At 40.5% G+C, this 25054-nt stretch overlaps 1 protein-coding gene across 1 annotated transcript in view; it reads right to left on the reverse strand.

Annotated features, from left to right (window-relative positions):
- The window catches only part of LOC126336128 (peroxidase-like), a 161947-nt gene that overhangs the window by 28810 nt on the left and 108083 nt on the right, over positions 1 to 25054 (reverse strand). The window contains exons 7-12 of the mRNA XM_049999617.1: positions 23751 to 23975; positions 21242 to 21369; positions 15866 to 15979; positions 15623 to 15755; positions 9992 to 10119; positions 912 to 1114 (exon numbers count right to left, since the gene is read on the reverse strand). Of these exons, the coding sequence (XP_049855574.1) occupies positions 912 to 1114; positions 9992 to 10119; positions 15623 to 15755; positions 15866 to 15979; positions 21242 to 21369; positions 23751 to 23975 (931 nt within the window). The remainder of the gene's footprint in view (positions 1 to 911; positions 1115 to 9991; positions 10120 to 15622; positions 15756 to 15865; positions 15980 to 21241; positions 21370 to 23750; positions 23976 to 25054) is intronic.

Raw genomic sequence — 25054 nt, forward strand, 5'->3', positions numbered from 1 at the left:
TCATGCCAAAGAAAGCAGCAGCAATGGTTTCTGTGCTGACAATACATGGTGCTGCAGACGTTGTCACATTATCAGTGTGGATACTTGTCTAGCTCAAACAAGCCATATCCTGACAGATGGTACGTGATGTGGCTGTATGATCCTGCATGGCTGAGCAAACTAAATATTTTTCATCTTGGGTGTTACTCAGGCAGGATACAGAGATTTCCACAGCATTTGGCATGGTTCTCCTGAATCCATCGATTTTTGTATTCATATAACAGTCATGGGATCCCAGTTGACACAAGCTGCAATACTGTGGAATGACTGATCACAGTCTCATAGGATATTACCCTGCTGCCATCAGATTCAGCATGAGCTGATCAGTTTTTCTCCTTACATGGGGTATAACATGATCTTCTCCCAGACAACACATTTTCAAGTGCAATTTCTGAATAAGAAACACAGTTTGTAACCTGTTCTGATACAAAGAATGTGAAAGGTATTAGTCCTGTCTGCTTTGAGTGGATGCATTGAAATGTTAATCACTTGCATATTCAAGCATGTAGCACAAGCCATGCCAATTTGACATCTCATCCTCTCTAAACTGAGCAGTAACTGTTTTTTTACCACACTCTACAAATTCACATGTGTTTACTCTATTTTTTTGCTTCATGTTTTTAACATTATTGAATTTCAATGTCTCTTAAAACACTGTACATATTGCATTTAATTACTGGCTCAAATCTGTATGTTTGCCTTTATTACCATCAAAAATTGTGAAAATTGATTATATAATATTGCTACAGTATTTTAATGTATCCAGAGAGTCCTTCACACAAGCACAATTCTACTGTAAATAGAATTATACACAATCTTTTAAAACTGAACACATGGTTATACAAATGGGTATATGAAAGTTCAGTACCTACTCATAAACCTTGTGGTAATGGCCAACAGTAGCATTATCCATTATGTGAAGCATGCTTGAGAAACGATCCATTCGTTGGAGTCCACAGAACTCGCGAAATTCATTGTAACTAGGAATGCCATGTTCTCTTGCTCGAAGAATATTTAGTGAAGCAAGGTCCATTCCATAATGATGAGTTGGTTTCTGAAAGAGATGATTTGTCACCTGCAAAGAAGAATGATTTTTGCTGATAAATAAAACTGCTGATTAATGTCATTCAGCTTCTCCACTGACTGCAACAGAAATCAGAAATGTCATACTCCACAAACATAGAGATACATGTGATCTATTTGACAGTATCATGAAGAAATAATGCCATATATTAGCCATTACAGAGCAGGGAATCCTACTTTGACTAAAAATTAAGAAAATCTATACATCAAATGGATTTGAGAGACAATACATTTGTACATGGCAAGGAATCAAAGCCAGGAGTACAGCAGACAAAATGGCGAAGGAGAAAAATTATGAGAGTCTAAATCATCACAAATAGAGTTGTAAATTTCAGTAACTCCTCAAAAAATGTGGAAGAAGAAAGAAAATTTACAAAAGACTGATTAAACAGTTACATCTACATATACACATAGGCTTCGTAAACCACGATGAAGTCAAAATGTGCAGTATGTCCCATTGTATCAAGTATTCAGGTTTCTCAATATTCTCTACACATGTGGGATACAAGAAAAATAACTGTTTAAAGTATGTGTATGCATGTTGCAATTGGTTTAATCTTGTTTTCATGGTCTCCGTGCTAGTATAAGCAAGAGGCTGTGGAATATGCCCAGGTTGTTCACTTAACACTGGCTCTTGAAACTTTGTAAGTTGGCTTTCACAAGAATTCTTGGGGTCTATTTGCATGCCTCTGCCAATTTAAGTTTTTCAGGAGTTTCGTGGTGCTCTCTCTATAGTCTAAGAAACCTCCCAAATGATTGTGCTGTCTTTCTTTGTAAACGTTCAATATCTATTAGTTCTGTTTGGTCTGGGTCCCACATGCTTGAGCTAAATTCTAAGATGGAATGCATGAGTGATTTGTAAGTAATCTCCTTTGTAGAATGACTCAGTTTCTCATTGTTCTACCAATCAAACAAAGCCTACCACACATTTTATGTAGACCTTATTTTATGTGATCATATCATTACATATCCCCATAAACTCTTACACCCAGGTAATTGTATGAGGTTGATGACAAATAATGACTCACAGATATTGCAGTCATAGGATATCACTTTTCTGAATGTTGTAAAGTGCACAATTTTATATTCCTGTACATTTAAATCAAGTTGCCAATCTTTGCACTACTTTAAAACTATATCAAGATCTCCCTGGATATTTGTGCAACTTTTTTCAGATAGTACTTCATTATCTGCATCACCTGCGTGAAGTATGAAGTTACTACTGATATTGTCTATTAGGACACTAATATAAAACATGAACAACAGCGGCCACAATAAAATTCCTTGGAACATACTTGAAGTTACTTACACTTCTGTTGATGATTCTCCATGCAAGATAAAATCTTCCATACCAAGAAACATTTACTCCAGTCCCAAATGTTGTTTGATACCCAATACATGCATACTTTCAATAATTTATGTTGGTAAGGTACTGAGTCAAATACTTTTCAGAAGCATCCACTTGACTGACTTGCTCTATGGTTTTCAGGATGTCATGTGGAGAAAAGCACAAGTTGAATTTTGCATGACTGAAGTTTTCAAATCCATGCTCGTTAACACAGAGAAAGTTGTTCTGTTCAAGATACCATGGCACATTTGAGATCAGAATATGTTTGAAGTATCTGCAATAGATGGATATCAGTGATACTGTAAATTATGTTGGAATCACTTCTGAAACATGCAGATAGATGTGATCTGTGCTCTCTCCCAACTACTTGACATAATTTTTTGTAAGAGGGATCTATGGTATAATGTGGTTAAAATGAGGCTAACTCAGCTACAAATTTACAAATTCTTTAGAGAATCTGACAGGAATTCCATTTGGTACCGGAATCTTATTTAATTTTAGATGTTTCTGAATGCATTTTACACTAACACCTATATCACTCATCTTTAAAGCAGTATGAGAATTACCCTATGGTGTCTGCCTCCTCAGCTGAGGGGTCAGCGCATCTGCCTGCCATGCTGTGGGTCCGAGTTTGATTACCAGCTGGGCCAGAGATTTTCTCCACTTGGGGACTGGGTGTTTTGTTGTCATCACCATTTTCTCATCGTCATCAACAAGCAAGTCACCCAATGTGGCAGCAACTGAAAAGACTTATAGCTCGGCAGAAAAATTCCCCAGATGGGGTCTCCCAGCCATAAATGCCACATGAACATTTTGTTTCATTTCACTATGGTAAAATTCCTGACTAGTGAAAAAGATAATGCTGCAATAATGGGCGATTTTAATGCAGTAGTAGGGTCCTACAAAGGCAACAAGTTCACAGGAAATTTAGGGTTGAGGGAAAAAAAGAAAGAGATGAAAATTTGGTAGATTTCTGCAATAAAAATGATATGGTTAATACAAATATATTATTTGAAGTTCCTCTTAAAAGTACATACACATGGGAAGTTCCAGACAAAAGGTGTTTTCAGTTACATTACATCCTACTGAAGCAAAGGTACAGGTATCAGATCAAATGATGGCATAGCTGTCCAGATCTGGCCATAGATAGGGACATACACTTGTGTTAGCCAAATGCAATATTAGATTTAAAAGAATTGAGAGATTTCTTGAAAACAAATGGACAGTACAAAGACTGAAAGGAAAAGCAATAAAGACGACTTTTGAAGAAATGAACAATAAAATAGCTAATGGAATGCAGTAGAATATCAGGATGGGGGTAATTGAAGCAACAAATGAGATTTTAGGAAAAATGAAACTGGAACACAGAAAGCTTCAAATGGCAGAAGAAATACTAAACCTAAGACTGAAAATAATATAATTGAGGACATCAATGAGTGTAACAGAGAAATGCAAGGTCCTCTAACCATGTGACATGAATGTGCCCTTCAGCATCTCAAAGAAGGAAAAGCAACTGTTGTTGGTTATATTCACGCACAATTGCTGAAACATTTTGGTATCAACATGAAAGCCCAGTTATTCAGGGAAATAAGTGACTGTATGAAAGAGGAATCATATCAGAAGAATTCACACAATGCAGGAGAATTACCATGCCTGAAAGAGAAAAGGCAGTTGAATGCACCAATTATAGAATAATATCAATGTTATTACATGCAAGAACTTATCTTACCTTCTCTGACCCAGAAAATGTTTTTGACAAAAAATAGGAATTGACTGGACAGTCAGAAGAATGATTAGAGAAGACAAAGGGAATAAAAGCCAACTGCAAAAGGACACATTTCATCAGATTTGCTGATGAAATCATAAGAGTTGCAGACTCTAAAAAAGAAATAAATAGAAAGATGCAAGTCCTATCAGACACTCTTAAACTATGGAAATTAAAAGTGAATGTGTTGTGATAGTGCCACGACATTTAACAGTGCCGCCACGACAGTACGCACAAACGGCGATAGAGGCGCTCCGCAAATCGGATGAGCGCGGGAGCGCCACCTAGCTATGAACGGCACCGGCCGCATGTCACGGCACAGCAGTCGAATACGAGAGACTGAGTTGTAATCATGTGATCAGCTATTGTTTCTAAGAGAGAGTGTGAAAATCCACGCAATTATTGTGATTAAAGGTTATAACACTTTTTGGCGACGAGGTCGGGATATTTTCACCGCGTTGTGGATTTGCGTGTTCGTGACGGGGCAGACATGGAACAGCTTATGCAAGCGCTCATTGAACAACAAACACAGCTGACGGCAGCGATTCAGGCGTTGTCGACGTCGCTTACTCATCGTCTGTCTTCCTCTTCTCCGCCTCCATTCCCTCCTTACGACGAGGCCGCTGAAGACTGGGAGAATTATGAGAAGCGTTTGCGGCAACACTTCTTGGCTTTCGGCGTTGTCAACGCTCAGAGCCTCATTGACACTTATCCTCTTCCTCGTCCTGAGGAGTTGTTTACCAAGCTCGCTGGGGGCCAGTTCTTTTCCAAACTTGACTTATCGGAGGCGTACCATCAGTTGCCGTTGGACGCTCCTTCCAAGGAATTTCTCGTTATCAACACTCCTTGTGGGTTGTATCAGTACCAGCGATTACCATTTGGCGTCGCTAGCGCACCGGCCATTTTTCAGCGGTTTTTGGAACAGCTCACGGCTTCCGTTCCCGGCTGCATAAACTATCTGGATGACATTGTTGTCACGGGAGCCTCCACTGCGGAGAACCTTCGTAATTTACGTTCACTGTTTCGGGTTTTGCATTCGGCTGGGTTGAGGTGCAATCTGGACAAGTCACAGTTCTTCCAACCCTCCATTGAGTATCTTGGTTTCCACTTGTCCCGTGAGGGCATACGCCCTCTCCGTGAGCATGTTGCGGCCATTAACGCTCTACCCCGGCCGTCTACGGTCAAAGAACTTCAGGCGTTTCTAGGCAAGATTGCTTATTATCACAAATTCATTCCATCCGCATCAGCGGTAGCTTATCCTCTGCATCAGCTGTTACGCAAAAACGTCCCCTTCTGTTGGTCCGACGGGTGTGAGCAGGCTTTTGTCCGCCTGAAGGCTCATTTGCAGTCGGCGCCTTGTCTTGCCACATTCCGTCCGGGTCAGCACTTGGTTCTGGCGACTGACGCGTCACAGTATGGCCTAGGGGCTGTTCTCGCCCATCGGTATGAGGATGGGTCGGAACGACCCATTGCCTATGCTTCCAAGACCCTCAACGAGGCGCAACGGCGTTACTCTCAAATCGAAAAGGAGGCGCTCGCTATCATTTATGCTCTAAAAAAGTTCAGCGTTTTTTTGTATGGTTCTAAGTTTCACCTCATCACCGACCACAAACCGCTGGTCTCTCTGTTCAGCCCCTCGGCGTCACTTCCGGATAAGGCAGCTCACCGCCTGCAACGTTGGGCCTTATACTTGTCTCGTTTTCATTATGAGATTCACTATCACCCCACGGCCCAGCACGCAAACGCGGATGCATTGTCGCGATTGCCGATGGGCCCTGACCCTGTTTTCGATCGTGATGAACTCCTCTGTTTCCACATTGATGAGGAAGAACGTCGTGCAGTCGAGGGCTTTCCACTTACAGGTTCGCAGGTCGCGTCAGCTACTGCGCAGGACCCGGTCCTGCGTCGGGTGATCGGTTTTGTTCAACGAGGTTGGCCGGACAGGACCGGGGGCCGGGCATCGGATCCCCTTCGCAACTACCATGCCTTGCGCCTTCATCTGTCTGTTCGTGATGGTATTGTTCTTCTGGCCACGGATGGCGCATCTCCACGGGTCGTGGTGCCAGCCTCTCTTCGCAAAGATGTTCTCAAACTGTTGCACGGAGGCCATTGGGGTATTTCTCGGACTAAGTCCCTGGCCCGCAGGCACGTTTATTGGCCCGGCATTGATTCGGACATCGCCCATATGGTTGCTGCATGTGGCCAGTGTGCTCAACAACTGGCGGCACCTCGTACAATGCCCTCTCCGTGGCCTGATCCAGCTCAGCCATGGGAACGGGTGCACGCCGACTTTGCTGGCCCCTTCCTTGGTACTTATTGGCTACTGTTGATTGACGCCTTCTCGAAGTTTCCATTTGTTGTTAGATGTCCGTCGCCCACCACTGCGTCGACGACGCTGGCTTTGTCCAAAATCTTTGCGCTAGAAGGTCTTCCATCCACGATCGTCACGGACAATGGCCCTCAGTTCTCTTCGCAGGCCTTCCGTGATTTTTGTACTGGACAAGGGATTCATCATGTTACCGCACCTCCCTTCCATCCGCAATCGAATGGGGAGGTCGAGCGCCTTGTCCGCACTTTCAAATGCCAGATGAAAAAATTCCTTAGTGATTTTTCCACAGATGACGCCCTGCTGCAATTTCTGAGTTCTTATCGCTTCACGCCTCTGGGTGATCGCAGCCCTGCTGAACTCTTGCATGGCCGCCAACCGCGCACTCTACTGCACCTGCTTCACCCTGTCAGGCCTTGTACTGTGTCCCCTAGTGCGGGAAAATACTCGGTGGGCGCCGACGTGTGGGCACGAGGGAATGGATCTCGCCCTAAATGGATTCCAGGGGTGGTCAAGGCCCTTCGCGGCCGCCGGCTTTGTGAAATCCGTACGGGTGATGGCACGGTTGTTCGCCATTACGACCAGATGCGCCCACGAGTGGTGGCCGCGCCTGTGCCACCGCCCCATCCTTCGCCTCCACCAGCTCGAGACGCCAGTCCTGTCGCTGCTGCCGATCTACCGTCCGTGTTGATGCAGCCGCCGTCGCTGCCGCTTCCAAGTACTCCGGAACCGGCCCCAGTCGCGACGCCGCCTTCTCCGGGACCCATCTCGCTGGAGCACACTCCCAGGTCAATGACACCTATGGATGCTGCTCCGGAGTTTTCACCCATCATCTCATCCAGGAGGCACGTTCCACGCACGAGCTTCCGTCCTGGACATTTTCGACCATACTCCCGTGTCTCTGCGCGGGATCTCCTCGGGGCCTCACAAGAGGCCATGGATGTCTCTGCGCTGTCCATGTCTCCAAAGAAGTGAGTGTTTATTTTTTTCGAGGGGGGAAAAGTGTTGTGATAGTGCCACGACATTTAACAGTGCCGCCACGACAGTACGCACAAACGGCGATAGAGGCGCTCCGCAAATCGGATGAGCGCGGGAGCACCACCTAGCTACGAACGGCACCGGCCGCATGTCACGGCACAGCAGTCGAATACGAGAGACTGAGTTGTAATCATGTGATCAGCTATTGTTTCTAAGAGAGAGTGTGAAAATCCACGCAATTATTGTGATTAAAGGTTATAACAGAATGAACAGAAAACAAAAGTAATGGCAGTACAGAAAATATGGGAGAAATTAAAACCAATACAATAACTGCATTTACAACTGAGAATAACATTTTAAGCAGCACACATATGAATACAGCTACATCAAAAAATATTTTGCAAAATCATTAGTATGCAGTTTACTGCTCTATGGAAGTCAAAGTCCGACTATGGATGAATTGGAAAGGAATCACCTTCAAGCTGCTGAAATGTGGATATGGCAGAAAATGACAAAAACAAGCTGGATGGAAAGAAAATTCAACCTGGAGGTCTTAGGGGAAATAAACAGAGAGAGAAGATTCTTAAAGGAATGGAAAAGAGAAAAATAAAATTTATTGTTTAACTCATCAAACACAACATCTACATCATTAGTACTCTTTAAGGGAAAGTATTAAGGAAGAGGACAGCCTAGGATTAAGTGTTTAGAAGACATGGAGAAGAAGATAGGAAATAACATTTACATGGAACTGAAACAAACGGCCAATGACAGAAGAGAGTGGCTGCATAAACTAGGCATTAGCTTTTAGAATACAAATAAGAAAAATAGCACTCCTGTATCTCCTGTTGCAAAGGAACATTTTAAAATTGAGCTCAGCATTTATGCTTTTAGTTTGTTACTCTCGTTTTGGCAGCTATGCATTCATGAATCTCTGGACCTAACTTTGCTCTCATTGGCAGCCTTTACATATTACCAGAATTTCTTTTGGTTTTGTGGGAAATCTTTTGATAAGACTCTGCTATTGTAATCTTTGAAGTCTTCATGCATGGTCCTTCTGAGAGCTAAACACATTTCATTTAATATTTTTCTTGCTATTTTTGTCACACACAATAATGGTCTGTTCGTTCCCTCAAATCATGAGAACAGCGAAGGACACGTGACCTTCCAAATTTTTGTTCATACAAGCATAACAAAATGAATATGTGATCTGTTGACACAGAGTATGAAAAATGTAAGTTCCAGTGTTGCTAAGTATAACTGAAACAAAATATTTAAGAATTAAATAAACAAATGGTTCAAATGGCTGTGCGCACTATGGACTTAACATCTGGGGTCATCAGTCCCCTACAACTTAGAACTACTTAAACCTAACGAACCTAAGGACATCACACACATCCATACCCGAGGCAGGATTCGAACCTGCGACCGTAGCAGTCACGCATTTCCAGACTGGAGTGCCTAGAATCGCTCAGCCACATCGGCCGGCAATTAAATAAACAGATTTGGATCTCCAGACCAACCTGCTATCACAAATTCTTTGAAAAATATCTGGTTAGAAAAAATAAAATAACTAAATCATAAAGACATAATTATAAATTTTGGGGTCAAACATTTGCATAACATCAAAAGCATTCAGGTACAGAAGCAAAACATTTAGTGCAGCAAGAGAAAGTGTCACAAAGGGAATATTTTAGTAAACAAATACCCACTGTAGCCTACGCTACACTGTCTTTCCATTTTGTAAACTTGTGCACATTTTTAATGTTGTGTATAATTAGGACAGAACAACGTACTCATCAGGATAATAAAGGAACTAAATCACCAAACTGGAACAATGTTTGTCAGTGTAAGAATATGAACCAATTGGATGAAAATAATGTGTGACAAGAAGCTGAACTACAAAAGAAAATTCTTTCAACAGGACAAAGCACCTCCCCATAAAGATGCTCTGATATTTGGAGAACTGAAGGATTTGTAAAATGAATTGCTGGAAAAACCCACTATATTCACTACAGACTTGACAGCATTTGACCAGAAATATTCTCTCATAAAAGAACATTGAGGCTGGAAAAATGCGTTGAGTTCAACAGCATTCACAGATGGAGCTTCCAGAAATGTACTTGAAAACTCAATTTATTCTCTGGAAAAATGTTGATGACTTACAGTGACCTGGAACAGGACTACATGATAAAAAATTAAAGATCCCAGAGTCGGCAAATGGGAAGTTTGTTATTGTAGCTAGGTGGAAAACAAAAACCAAATAAGAAATAAAAATCTGGAAAGGCAGCAGAAATAAATATATGTTTCTCTTAAAGTATTATAGAAAAGAAGGAATTCATAACATACGTAGGAGCAATTTCCTCTTTAGATTAAGGTGGGCTTTGTTTTCATTGATTAAGATATTTTGTTCAAAGAGAGTTTCTTATGTATTAAGTAACCATTTTTTTCTTACCTCTTGAGTAATGCCATCATCCATTGCTTGTGGCACTTGGTTAATCATTCCCATTACATACTGGTCATATCTTCCAGGCTTGTAAAGATCAAATGGCTGTTTCAACATTCCACTCAGACGCTGAGCACCTAAAATGTTAGAGAGAAATGGCAAGCAGGTACTAATCGTTTCAACATGTGTTCAATACAATATACCATTCACAAATTCTTATATTATCTTTCTTGAAGTCAGAAGACTTTTTTAAAATTAAAGGCTTTTGTTCACCCAAATCTCTGATAAAAGAAAATTATGTGACTTCACAAAATACACTAGAAGAATATTCAGTTACTAATAACAACTAAATTTCCCAGTTTTATTTCAGGTAATGGTGTTCAAAGAGTGCTGGGACGACAGTTCTAAGGTATTTGAATTATCAGTACTGAATCCAGCTTCAGAGAACTGGAGTGAACAAAGTTGGAAATTAACAAGCTTCTCACTTAATACTTATTTTTACAGCCCAGTGTATCACAGTTTAATTCATACAGTAATTTAATGAGATTATTTTTAGATTCAAAATTTCCTCAGTCAATTTCAAATCACCATCATGAACAGACAAGAGAGAGGATTTGTAAGTATATTCACAGCGTCGGTTGACACTTTCACTCTTACATTGAACACAAGTCAAGTTAACACAGAGTGGTTAAAACATCACCAACAAACATTGATAACAGCTTTGTCATAAACCAAGGGCAATTATCCATTATAAACATATTATTTTCCGTCCATCATTGCTAAGCTATACACATTAGACATCCCTAAGGTCCTGAGAATGTATAAGAACAACTGCATATAAATTATGATACATCACTGCAAGATGTGTAATAACCATTCCAACACAAATGTTTACAGAAAAACTTTGTTGTTGATCTAATAGCAAATGAATTATCCTGATTTAATATAATTGCCCAAGAAAGACAATGCTTCATAACTCAGTTCTGGTTCAGCAAATAGTTTTAATCTCTCAGGAAGGTTCAAAACAAAACACACTCCACTGCAGAATAAATGATTCATTCTGGACACCACTAGCTATCTTCCATCACCTTCCTTCAGATCAATATCAGGACGGAAAACACTTCAGTACAAGAATAAATTGCATGAGAATATTGTTTAGAATCATCTTTAGATGTGTTACACTTCCCAGAATTCTTCCAGTAGACCAAAGTCATCTGTACACTGCACCTGTGTAAAGTCAAGTCATAATGCTAGCTTTAGATTAAATTAATGAGAATGGATTCAGCAATTTATTGTTAATGCTACAGTTGAACACTTCTGGTCTTTTTCTCTTCACTGGCTTTACATCAAGTGAAGGTCAAACATTGGAGAAATAACCAAATTGCACTTAGTTTAGTAAGGATTTCAGAAAACAGATATTTCTGTCTTATTACCATAAAACCTGGGATTGGGATTTTCTACAGTAACAATTTTGCTTTCAGTGTTTTTAGGGCTATAAAATTTGTTTGGGGGAACCTAAACTAAACCAAAATGAGTTATAGCAAATTTTTAATAATTTTCCTTCTGGATTTTGTGTGTTCACTTGCTATAATTAAAGTTGGAATTTCATTATCTGTTTTCTGTTAAGGTGTATTGATATTTTTCTGCAGACAAATGCATCAGCAATGAACAATCCAAATTCACCATCTGTATGGTTTATTTCATATGCATCAAAAACTAAAGTGATGCTATTATACTTGCCTGAGGCAGAAAAACAGTAAAAGAAAGAAAAAGAAGATAAAGATACCAGAATGAGATTTTTACTCTGCAGCGGAGTGTGCGCTGATATGAAACTTCCTGGCAGATTAAAACTGTGTGCCCGACCGAGACTCGAACTCGGGACCTTTGCCTTTCGCGGGCAAGTGCTCTACCAACTGAGCTACCGAAGCATGACTCACGTCCGGATACTGGCAGAAGTAAAGCTGTGAGTACCGGACGTGAGTCGTGCTTCGGTAGCTCAGTTGGTAGAGCACTTGCCCGCGAAAGGCAAAGGTCCCGAGTTCGAGTCTCGGTCGGGCACACAGTTTTAATCTGCCAGGAAGTTTCAAGATAAAGATAATTGTTTCTCATAGAGACTGTATATGACAAAGATTTATTTCTGTCTTTCAATAATTCTCCAAGCCAATGACATACCACACACGGAAAGATATTCTGGTATGGTGCCCGACAGATCCACTAAAAGTGCAAGTGCATGCCAATTTTCCAACCTGCAAGGAACTGTGAGTAAATACAATGAGACGTATTCCAAATAGGTGTTAAATCCCAAAGAGATGATAACTTTAGCTATCAAAAGAAAATTCAGTTGAGAAAACTAATAAATTATGAGACAGGACTGCTGGCCAGTGCACTAAAATTCAAGAGCAAATTGAAAGAATACCTGTTGCAAAATTCATTCTACACTATCAGTGTTTAGCATAAATGAGTTTGCATGTGTGTGGTTATATTGTGTAACTGGGATGTCCCGTTAGTACAAGCATAAACATAATTTTTTTGTTGTAAACAATATCATATTGATTTTCAAGTATTAAGATATTGTTACATCCTAAATGCGATCAAGAGTAAATCCAAAAGCAAGATTGCAAAAGAGTACAATACTTAGCACTAAAAGCATGTTTTTTACAGACACCAATATACTGTAGAGATGGAGCAGAACTTCTTCCTGGATAGAGACTGCTGTCATTGCATCTATATGCAGCATAGTTCATGGCTTTGTTGCCTTTCCTGCTGTGTCAAAAGCTGTCATTGGAGCCAACAGCAGCATCCTAGATGGGTCAAACTGTCACATCTTCTTCAACAGAATGAGCATTCAAGGTAGCCCCACCAGATCAAAGTTTGTTATCATCAAGTGGGCTATTTTTCCTTGAAAGGGAAGCTCCAACTAGCCTGATCACTGTAGTAGTGTTCATAAAGTGACTCAGATAACATTCTGCACCTTTGTCTTCTTGATGGAGGATCATAATCCAGCAAGTGACAAAGTAGCATTTTAGTGACTTTTCTGATAGTCCCACTTCCCACAAACGAATAAAATTCCATACAAAGTCTGCCAAGCTGTATCTCACTGGCTGGTGTCTGCTGGGCTTTATCTCACTGGCTGGTGTTTGGCACTACAGTGCTCTCAATTCTTCTCCTGGGTGTTCAGGGACCATATGTGTTCTAGCTCACTTGCTTCTTGGGTACTGGTGATGAGATGTTTCACTTACTTATCTTAAGTACTATCCAACTGAAATGGGAACAGTATACCCAGTGTCATTTTGGCCTTATGACCATAGAGCAGAAAGAACAGTGTGAAGCCTGTAGTGTATTGCTTTGCTGTGTTATATGTAAATTTCACCAAATCTCTCTGTTCAGCATCAACATTGAGAGCATATCTGCCAATGTCTTATTAAAGCATTCTGTGTGGTCATTTATCTGTGGGTGACTGGCAGTAGTCATCCTGTGGGTGATGTACCACGAAATAACCTTTGCTACTAGTCTCCACTGAAAATCTGATCTACAATCAGATAACATCACATGGGGTGTTCCATGCTTCAAAATGACATCTTCTACAAGGAATTTTGTATTTTTTGTGCACTCATGATGCTTTGTTTCATCTCAAAAGAGGTAAAATTGCAGCTTATCAGACAACAATGCATGCCTTCATTCACCTACTGTCCAGTTTGTGTTGTTTGGTCCACTGAAGATGTGCAACGTAATGTTTCTCCATGAACAATGACATTCTGCATGATATTCAACTTCAAATGTCCATTGCCAGCAGTTCCCTATCCTCAGAAATAGGATGACTTGGACTTGCATTCACAGCAATTCCTGTCACTGATGAGGTGAGGCACTTTTCTATAGCCCGTGTTGACTAAGATAAGTTTACAACCCTTGTTCGTAGACCAGGTTAAATGACTGTGAGTGGCATATCATTCCCTGTAGACACATCAGGCAGTTTGCATTGATACACCAAAAACCAGGCAACTTCATTCATGGTTTGATTATGCGCACACCCAACAATCACATTAGCTCCCTTCTGCATTCTGTCACATTGACACATCTAACTGTGCTGATTCCATACAATTTTACTGGCATGCACGCGCACACACACACACACACACACACACACACACACACACACACACACACATCTTCGCTACCATGACTTACATGAGTGCTGGAGGGTCGCATGACCACATGCTACAAGTTCCACGTGATCTACAGTGCTTCAAACTGATCAGTGTGCTCTTTCAGGATGTAACTAGTATTCTGTAAAATGAGCTTATATATAAAAATGATACAGAAGGGTTACTAGAAGTTAATGCAGCACTTATTCTTGTAACCCCTCAGGAGCTACATATTCAAAATTGTCTGTGAATTCCAGAATATAGGAGAAGAGCAATAAATGTGGAATGAAAACATATATGGGAAGAGTGAAGTGCTTGCCAAACTGTTTCTGTAAGCACTGCTGCATTTCCAATGGTGCTGTTCATCTGCAGTTTTCTTGTCAGTCAGAAACACATGCAACTACCAAGAATTTGGATATGGTTGTTTGTGAAAGTAATATACAGGGTGACACAAAAAAGTCTCTTAACATCTGAAAGTTCAGTGCTTCAAGGAATAAAGTAGGTGGAGAGATAAGAATTGACATACATGCTTGAAATGACATGATATTGTACTGAAACAAAAACAGTGCACAAAATGATGAACAAATGGTGTGTCATATGATACAAATATAATGTTTAGAACAGCAATTGATTTTTAGCAAAGATGGTGTTCTCCATAACAAATGCTTAACATGTTTGCCATTGTTCATCAACAAGCCTGTAGTCAAGGGACAATATTGTGAACAGCACTGTACAGCACATCAGTAGGTCCAGTGAGACATTGCCATTGGATGTTGTCTGTTAACATCCCTAATGAGGTTAGATGATCATGGTAGCCTTGCAACTTCAGCAAACCCCATAACCAATAATCACACAGATTGAGGTCTGGGGACCTGGGAGGTCAAGCATGATGCAAATGGCAGCTCAGCACTTGATCATCACCAAGCAATGTATGCAAGAGATCTTTCGCATGTATAGTAATATGGGATGGAGTGCCATCCTGCATAAAAATCATACCTTCTGGGAGGTGTTTAACAGCCAAGCTATGGATGATGTGATTCTTTAACTTATCAGCATACCTCGCACCCACCATGCTGACAGTTTGAAAAGCAGTGCCCCACATTTCCTCAAAGAAAAAGGGTCTAATCATAACTGATGGGGTACATCCACACCACACAGTGTCTTTCTCGTCACGCAAGGGGGGTTCCATGACAGCTCTAGAAACTTCGGTAGCCAAAATTCTGCAGTTGTGGGTAGTGACATACCCCCAGAGTGTGAAATGGGCCTCATCGGCCCAGTGCCACCTGTTGGCCAGTTTTAGCACAAGTTTTTGTTTTCAGTAACACTCTATGTCATTTCAGGCATGTGTGTCACATTTCACCTCTCTACCTACTTTATTCTATAAATTCATGCATTTTCAAATATTAATGGACTTTTGGGTCACTTTGTATTTATCCACGGCAGTATGATGTTTAATTTTACTAGGAACATTACAGAAGATCATTCTAAAGATATTTACCAATGAACCTATGACTCACACTCCAGCGCTGAACAACATTTGGTAACAGAGAATGGCCAAATCGAAAGGCTGCTGTAACAAATGATGAGGTCATTGTAGCATCTACTGTTGGATCATACTTATTCAAATAACCCTGAAAACAGAAAAATGTATGATATTTTACAAAAATTGTATTCTGCCATTTAATTTTATCTTCATTTTACTAGATGTGTCATGTCATGATGGGCACAATAAGACTCTTACTTCATCCAACACTGAAAGTTCATGTTTTTCCATTGAATTGCGCCCCAGGAGCATGGGTAAAAACTCATGATATGTAATGTGTTGAACAAGTGCTGCAATAATGTGTCTTGTCTCCTAGAACAAAAGTTTCAAAGTTACATGATTGAATAATAAAACTTAAGTACAATTCAATGATGTAAATAAAATAGAAAGAAACTTCCACAAGGGAAAAATATATTAAAAACAAAGATTCCAAGACTTACCAAGCTGGAAAGCGCCGGTAGACAGGCAGAATAAAATAACACACAAACACACACACAAAATTACGAGCTTTCACAACTGGCTGTTGCTTCGTCAGGAAAGAGGGAAGGAAAAGGAAAGATGAAATCTTGGAATCTTTGTTTTTAAATACAATTCACTGTGATAAAAATGCCATGGACTATACCCACAAGCACAATTATAACTATTCAAGTAAAACAGAATAGAAATTCATCTAATTTATCCTATATCATTAAAGCATGAAATATTAATAATAAATTGATGCAAAGAGAGATATGCTGGAAAGTAGTTCTACGAGGGATATCCACAAAGTACATTATGTTTTGGAATTAAAAATAAATAAAATACTGGAAATTTTTTTATAATATAAAGATGAAAGCCACACTTAAATACTACTTTTCTACATAGTTGTCATTTAAATTAAGGCACTTATTGTAGCAATGGACGAGTTTGGAAATTCCTTCATCATAAAATTCAGCCACCTGCGCCCTCAACCACGTGGTTACCTCTTCTTGAAGCTGTGCGTCATCATCAAAACGCTGCATACCCAACCACTTCTTCATTGCTGGGAATAAGTGGAAGTCGCTCGGTGCCAGGTCGGGACTGTACAGCGGATGAGGAAACAACTTCCACTTAAAAAATTCGAGAACTTCACGAGTGGCATTTGCTGTGCAGGCCCAGGCGTTGTCGTGAATTAGCAAGATCTTTGAGCCCAACTTTCCCCTGGGCTTGTTTTGTATTGCTCTTCTGAGGTTGTGCAGAGTTTGGCAATATTTTGGAGAGTTTATTGTAGTGCCTCTTTCCAGGAAATCCACAAAAATCACACCTTTTCTGTCTCAAAAGAGGTAACCACATGTTTGAAGGCGCAGGCGGCCAAATTTTACGACGAAGGAATTTCCAAGCTCATCCATCGCTATGATAAGTGCCTTAATTTAAATGGAAATTATGTAGAAAGGTAGTATTTAAGTGTGGCTTTCATCTGTATATAATTTAAAAAATTCCAATACTTTATTTATTTTTAATTCCGAAACGTAATGTACTTTGTGGATAGCCCTTGTACTTATAATTAAGGAGACATAGTTCCATTTGTAACAAAGTGGAGTAAGACACCTGCCCTATCCCAGTTGGTGTGGATGTGGAAGTGACAGGATTACATTAGCATGTTTATCAGATGAGGCTGCAAGATGGCAGTCGTGTGCGTGAGTGGCATCATTTTGTCAGTTATTGTGGTTAACAGCATTGTGTTTTGTCTGCTGACTTTTATGTTGTTTTTGTGTCATTCCTTGAGTTGTGTTAGTGTATCCTCCAAGCATGAGCTAGTGTTTTTATTAAACTACATATGTGAGTGCTTTCACCTCTGGTACAAGTAAGAGGCCTGTTTTGTAGAGTTAAGCGTCAATCCCAATCACCACTATTTTTAGAAGTTATTGTTCAGTTTGGCTTGTAGTTTCTTTATCTACATCTGTAAACATGTGTTTTAAGTGGTGCAGAGGAATGTCGTGTTTTACTGAGATGTTAAATTGTGAAGCTTTCCAACATTCCAATACCTTTCAATATTTATTGCCCTTGTAGTAATGAGGTAGTCTATCAGTTGATTTGGTATATGTTATTGTTCTCAGTGTGCCACCATTCAACTCTGTAAACTGTAGCTAGTTGCACCAACATTATTTAACATCTGATGGAATTAAATTTTCCTGGAGACAAATGAATGTAATGGTCAGCATATCTGCCTTGTAAACAGGAGACATGGGTTCGAGTCCCGGCCATGGCACAAATTATAATACATTGCTTCAGTTTCTATCATTATACAACACTATGCAAACAACTCAATGTGTGTCAAGTTATTTGGTGTACATGTCACACATCTTCTTTATGTAGAGTTTTTGCTTTCACATTAACTTTGAAGAATTTGCTGATTGCTTGTAAATATCTTTAATGATTCACAAGGAAAAGGTACCTCTGGCTGGGGAGCTGCTGCTATTGTAAATTTAAATATTCATTATAATATTTTTGTTTTAGTATTGGTCATTAGCACTCAGTTTGTTATCAAGTTTAGTGAATCATTATGCCTTAATAGTGTATGTATGCCTGAGTAATTCTTTTTTACTTTCACGAGAGCTTGCTACCAGTAGAAAGATCAAAAATTTGTTGTATTACAGCTAAATGTGATCAAATATGTTTCAAGATCAAACTGTTGTGGTTAACCAGGGTGAAATCACTCTTACAACGATGTGTAAAGTTCAGATTAGTTTTCTATTAATAAATGATGAACTGAAAGTTGTCCCTTATAACCAAAAGCACCTCCCATTCCCTGCTGTTTCAATCCCTAGACTGTGATCAAGCCATGTCTCTGCAATATCCTTTCTTCCAGGATTGCTAGTCCCACAAGTTTCGTCTGAGAATGGTGTGGTGTTGAAGGAACGAAACGAGGTACGACACTCAGGTTTTAATATGCCAGGAAGTTTCATACCAGCATACAATCTGCTGCCAGCCCTGGATCTACGATAGTTCTGAACTGGGGCACAAGCTTGTTACTGGCACCCTCTCTCCCCCTTGAGCATTTCAGATAGGACATAGAAAATTTTTAAAAATCTGTTTTTCTAAAATATGTTCATTTCATAGCACACATCTTTCTGAGCAGTTTGATATTTGAAACACATATGTTCATGGAAATGTAGGACATCTCATTTGTCTTAAGTGTGCCAAAGTGCACTGTCACACTTCTTCACACAGCATTCTTGTATCACACATCATCATTTTTCACTCTGTGGGATTCAAAGCGTTGGCTACTGTTGACAAGCTACTAGCTAATGCTCAAAGTTGTGGTGATGTCGGGGCACCAGTGACAAGACCTACGATGCCCTTGGTGCCACTGGAATCCCATGGTGATCCGGACATCACTGCGGCTTCTGATACACAACATGTAACCAGTCCGTCCTCACTCTAGAGTGGGTGGTAGACAGTGGTGGGTTGGTTGTCACTGGGTGGAAGGCAAAAGAGGGAGCAGGCCATGCAGCTGGCTCCCTATGTCTTAGCAGCAGGTGCAATGTGCTACCTAGTTTTGATGATAACTCCGAGCCAGCACGGGATGCCTCTCCTGCTGGGCCAGCGGTAGTTTTTCCTGCCCAGACCGGACAAGTACAGAAGGTGAGTATGCTTGTCATTGGGAGCACCAATGCTGGGCAGGTGATGGAGCCCCTCAGGGAGATAGCAGGCAAGGTGGGAAAGAATTCCAGTGTGCTTTCAGTATGTTTTATGAAAGGTCTCATCTGTGTTGTGGAGGAGGCCCTGCCAGCAGCTATTGAACACACTGGGTGCAGTCAGCTGTATGTAGTGATACATATCAGCACAAATGACACCTGCTGCTTGGGTTCTGAGGCCATCCTCGGCTCCTTTTGGCAGCTGGCTGATTTGGTGAAGGCAACTAGCAATGCATGCAGAGTGCAGGCTAAGCTGTCTATTTGTAGCACCATCTCCAGAGTTGACCACGGTCATCTGGTTTGGAGTAGAGTGAAAGGTCTAAACCAGAGCCTCAGATGACTCTGCGACAGTGTCTGATGCAAATTTCTCGACCCAGGCTATTGGGTGCAGAATTGTAGAATTCCCCTTAATAGGTCAGGTGTGCATGACATGCAGGAAGAGGCTACTAGGGTAGCAGAGTACGTGTGGCATACACATGGGGCTTTATTAGGCGAGGGGGCTTTTTTAGGTGAGAGAACTACTCCCTTGTGATCAAAGATGATTTACCTCTTAAATCAGCCACAGTGACCTTAGAAAATCTTGGTCCTCGTAGATCAGAGACAGAAAAGATTCATATGATTTAGTAAACTGCAGGAGCATCCAAGGAAATGTTTCAGAATTAGTACCACTTACTGAAAGTTATAATGCACAGATAGTATTGGGAACAGAAAGCTGGTTCAAACCAGACGTCAGTGACAATGAAATCCTAAGTTCAGATTGGAATGTTTATCATAAAGATAGGTTAGTCGCCCAGGATGAAACATAAAATGTATATAATAAGAGATCATTACTCACCAAACAGAGAAAATGCTAAGGAACAGAAACGAATGTAGAGAGACAGAAAATCACTTAGCTCTCAAACCAAGTCCTCCATCAGAGCTAACAAACATGTAAGCAGCTCGTTCATATATAACTGCCACAGTCTCCTAATGCTTTTGTCTAACTGAAACGAATAGCAGTCTTGGCTAAGTGGGTAATGGTGAAATGGAGAAAGTGTGGAATGGGAAGTAGGAGGGAAGGACAGGTGAGCTTGCTGGGTGAAATAAGTAGATGCATGAAGGGACAAGTTAGAAGATTACCAGAGACAACACTGAGAGGAAAGGGGAGAGTAAATGTAAATGTAAACTCCACTCATGAATTAGGCCTTAAGCCTGTTCCAACTATCCAACTGCTGCCTACAAAGAGTATGAGGAATGATCTATTATCATAAGAAATATGATCAGCATGCCACCAACCGCTCCAGCCATTATTGCCAGTAGATAAACCTGATAATACCACTGCTTCATTATTCAACCAGCTTCTAACATGGTCTCACAAGGCTGAATGGACCTCAGCACAGACCACCTTACATGAAAAGAAATTCAAGGAGGTACTAGGAACAACAAGGATGTTGTGTAGGTTGGATGGTCTGAGGATTACTACTTTTGGAAGGATGAAAGAAACTGTAGAGAGGGTATTCCAATTTCAAGGCATGAAGAAAGGCAGCTGAAGGCCTGGAGGAGAATATGATTTAGATATTTCAGTCCTAAAAGATTAAGGGGCTTTTTTCTGTTGCTGTTCAGCAGATGTAAGAGGTGTGTTATGAATGTATGGAGATAGAGCATGGTATAATATATGTTGCTGGACACCATTGGGAAGCTAGTTTCAGTCTGTGAAAGCCTCACAAAGACTTCACCACACTGGAAGAGACACTGCTTTTCTTTCCAAATGTGCAAAACATTGATCGTGAAGCTGTGTGAGTGAGGTGCCTTTTATTCACCAGTAGAGATTTATCAGACAAGTGATAACCAGTTTCTATCAATTATGGCTGTCAACTTTTTGCATTATTATTATGATAATAATAGAAGTTTAAGATTTCATCGTGAATTATTTCATTACCTGGAAAAGTTTTTCATCAGACCAGTGTGGATTTATGTAAGACAGTTCTTTTGCAATCCTGTTATGCTCTCTAACTAGTGCTGTGTGAAGAACTGTCAATATTAGTTGCTCATTTACTCGAATGTCACCTGCGAAACACAAACATATATGCTCAAACTATTTGGTGTTGCCCACATTCTAATTTATTGCACTCTTATACTGGACAGTAACAAGAATTAAATTTCTACAGATGCTCAAGAATTATATTTAAATGTTACACAATGGCTTGTAAGTTGTTGCAACTAGAAAGTTCACTTATTGCATATACGGGGTGAAAATTATTTAAACTGACAAACTCTGCGAGGTTGTAGGGGACATCAAAACAAATGTTTTTCCGTAATGTCATTTTTTCCTATACGATGTGCCAACAACGGAGTTTTCCTGTTTTCTACAGGGATTTAAATAGCATATAAAAGACAGAAAAAGCGAAAATTCCCGCCGAGCAGGAAAAATAATTTTCACCGCTAACAAGAACATTATAAAAGTTAGATTTAGTGAGGGAAAAGCCAAATTGGCAACACAGACAACATAAAAATTCCAACAATGACCAGTTTGTACCAAATAATTTGCTCCACTGGCATGTTGAGTTGGGAATACAAAATAAACGTCACAATAGTTTCAAAACTGTGATGCAAAAAGAGACAGCTAGAGCTGCAACTAAATGGGTGTTTATTTAGTCGATAATCAGTATATATTTTAAATATTTATTGTAACCTAATTGGGTATGAACTTCATCCTAGATGTCTTTTGCACTTTATCCTCCTTCCTCCCTTCCTTATGTCTTTCCTTATTTATAATTTTGTTATTTAGTTTAATCACTAATTACAGGGCTGTGGCTGCCTCTTGCTAAGTCCATTTTTGATAAGACTATACCACTTCTAAAAGATTTGTTTGCTTACTAATACAACAATCTGGAGATTCACAACATAATTTGGAACGTTTGTCCTTTGCGCCTTGAGAACAGCCTATGCCTGACAGAGTTAAATCCGGCCACTATGTTTTTGTCATTTTACTTATCGAACACAATTTTTCCAAAATTAATTTTATTTATGATTATCGACAATGTAGAGTTTATATTTCATGCTCGCCATTGATTCGCTCATTTGTAAATAGTCATTACACCTGCCTTTGCTACAATCCTCAATTTGGACTCCCCTTGCCACCTATGCCACCCCCTGCCCCCTCCTCCCTCCTGATTCTTCCCGCTCTTTCGAATCCTTTCATCCCATCTATCTCCTCCACATCCTTTCCGTACTGCTTTCCTTTTCCCCTCCTTTTCATTATCCCCCCCCCCCCCCCCTATCTCTTTCCCAATCCCCTTTCACTGGTTCTTTCCTGGTAATTGTATTGATTGCACAGGTGTTATTGCTTATGTAACTACAGTTTACTTTATTTAATTACGTCTGCAGGTGATCCTACTGTTCTACTTCTTTTTATGCATGGAGTAGACTGGTCCATTTTTATTTCACAAATTTAAAAACGAGAAGACTTGCAGTTATCTTTTACGAGCACGTTTTTAACTTTTTTTAAATATTTTTTTTGCGGTTTATCATCATATATGGCGTCTTTGCCACAACCGTGCTTCGAAATGGCAATGCTATATGGGCTACAATGCAGCAATGCTGTGTTGTAATTCTATGACGATGTATTGACATTTTCAAGATCTTACCCTCTCCGAATCTGCAAGTTAGATCTTAGTAATATATTGCATTTTATGCTACATATGTTATATAATCGTTTTGTATGCTGGTAGTTTTTGCTTTCCCAAAATAAAAGAACCACATTTCCTGGGTTTTCTAGTATCTTCCATCTTGACCAGTGTCATTCGTAAACGAAAATTAGTTGGCACCACACACATATATACCCATTTTCTTACTGATATTGGAACAGCCATTTTACTTGCCAGACATTAGTATGTAGTGGTTGCGATATGCTACCCATTTATGCTTTGCATTTGTTTGAATATATTATAATTTTGATGTTCGTAAATAGGCACTGCCACCATGTTTCTCTCACCATCCTTGAGCAATCAGATTCCGACCTTTGCTAACGATAGCCCTGTTACGGCCACTAATGGAAGGTCAGTGTTGAAATGACCACTCGATACGCGTCGACCATTATAAGCCACCAATGTTGGTACCTAATGTAATTGTATTCTGCACCTTGAACTTCCACCGTCGGAGGGTGGTATGGGACTTCAAATCCCACCGCCTCACCTTCAACATGCACCCCAGTGATGTCCTTGGAATGAGATCATTGTGGAATAAAACTCTGTATTTCATCGTACCACAAGAAAAAAATAATTGCGCAGAGGTTGGTTTGAGAATGGGCATAGCCCGAAACCGGTCACCGACTAAATAAACATCAATTTTAATTGCAACTCTGGCTGTCTCTTTTTGCATCACAATATAAAAAAGAGTTGCTGTCCCACTATACCCAGCACGCTGGCATTACGAAATTTCAAAATTACCTGCCAGAAAACAGAAGATATCTTTCCTAGGACGTATGCAGCCTTCATCAGGGAAATCAACTTTGAGAGGTAACAAATCTTTAAGTCCGTGATGCGGGAATGCACGCAGCGTCCTCATTTGACCACCACGCCTGGTCCTCAGTTTGTACGCTAATCGCATTCCGGATCCATACACAAAACCAGCGTCTATGTATGAAGTCACTTCATTTAGCTGCGCTCGTGGACCTGAAAAAAAAAACGGAGATTTCCAATTAGTTCATCTCACAGCTTCGATACATACAATCACAAGTTCTTAACAGTTCGAGAAGACTGTGCACCTTAAAATTACGAAAACTGAAAACACACGCATAAATACGCAAATGTCCACTCTGCCACGTGGACAGGAGAAATGGTAAGCTCGAAAGTTAAGTGTAAAGGATATGATGTAGTTTGATGTTCTTCCAAGGACTAAAGGGACAGTTGCATGAACCTAGAGACAAACGTAATTTCACTTTTCTTTCGTTTTTAGAGTTACCTAAAATTTGCCAGGGGTGAACCTGGGACCAGAATAACACAAAAGGAGTTTTCTGATAGTGTTCAGTCACCCCCGTCGATAGTAAAATATAGTGTTACCCAGCACCAGCACCGTATTTTGCCTAGGAAAACAATCCAAACAAATCATATTTCGAAATGGAGCTCCTTTAGCCATCAGCAGAAACGCTGACCTGTACCCACAGTTGACCAGGTGGAAGCGATGCCACCAACGTACCCATGATTTCGACCCCAAGGTCCGAGTTCGCCAGATTACACAAAAGATAGGTATAAAAATTGCAATGTGATTGCATCTATGATTGGTCTGTGATAACACAGCAGTGCTCAAAGATGGAAAATGACCGATCACTTTCCTGAGAAAGATCTTCTTTACATTGTCCGTGTCAAATTTCATACAGAATGAGATTTTCACTCTGCAGCGGAGTGTGCGCTGATATGAAACTTCCTGGCAGATTAAAACTGTGTGCCCGACCGAGACTCGAACTCGGGACCTTTGCCTTTCGCGGGCAAGTGCTCTACCAACTGAGCTACCGAAGCACGACTCACGCCCGGTACTCACAGCTTTACTTCTGCCAGTACCTCGTCTCCTACCTTCCAAACTTTACAGAATCTCTCCTCCTCGCAGGAGAGCTTCTGTAAAGTTTGGAAGGTAGGAGACGAGGTACTGGCAGAAGTAAAGCTGTGAGTACCGTGCGTGAGTCGTGCTTCGGTAGCTCAGTTGGTAGAGCACTTGCCCGCGAAAGGCAAAGGTCCCGAGTTCGAGTCTCGGTCGG

Source organism: Schistocerca gregaria, chromosome 2 (assembly GCF_023897955.1).
Source record: "Schistocerca gregaria isolate iqSchGreg1 chromosome 2, iqSchGreg1.2, whole genome shotgun sequence".
Lineage (NCBI taxonomy): Eukaryota > Metazoa > Arthropoda > Insecta > Orthoptera > Acrididae > Schistocerca > Schistocerca gregaria.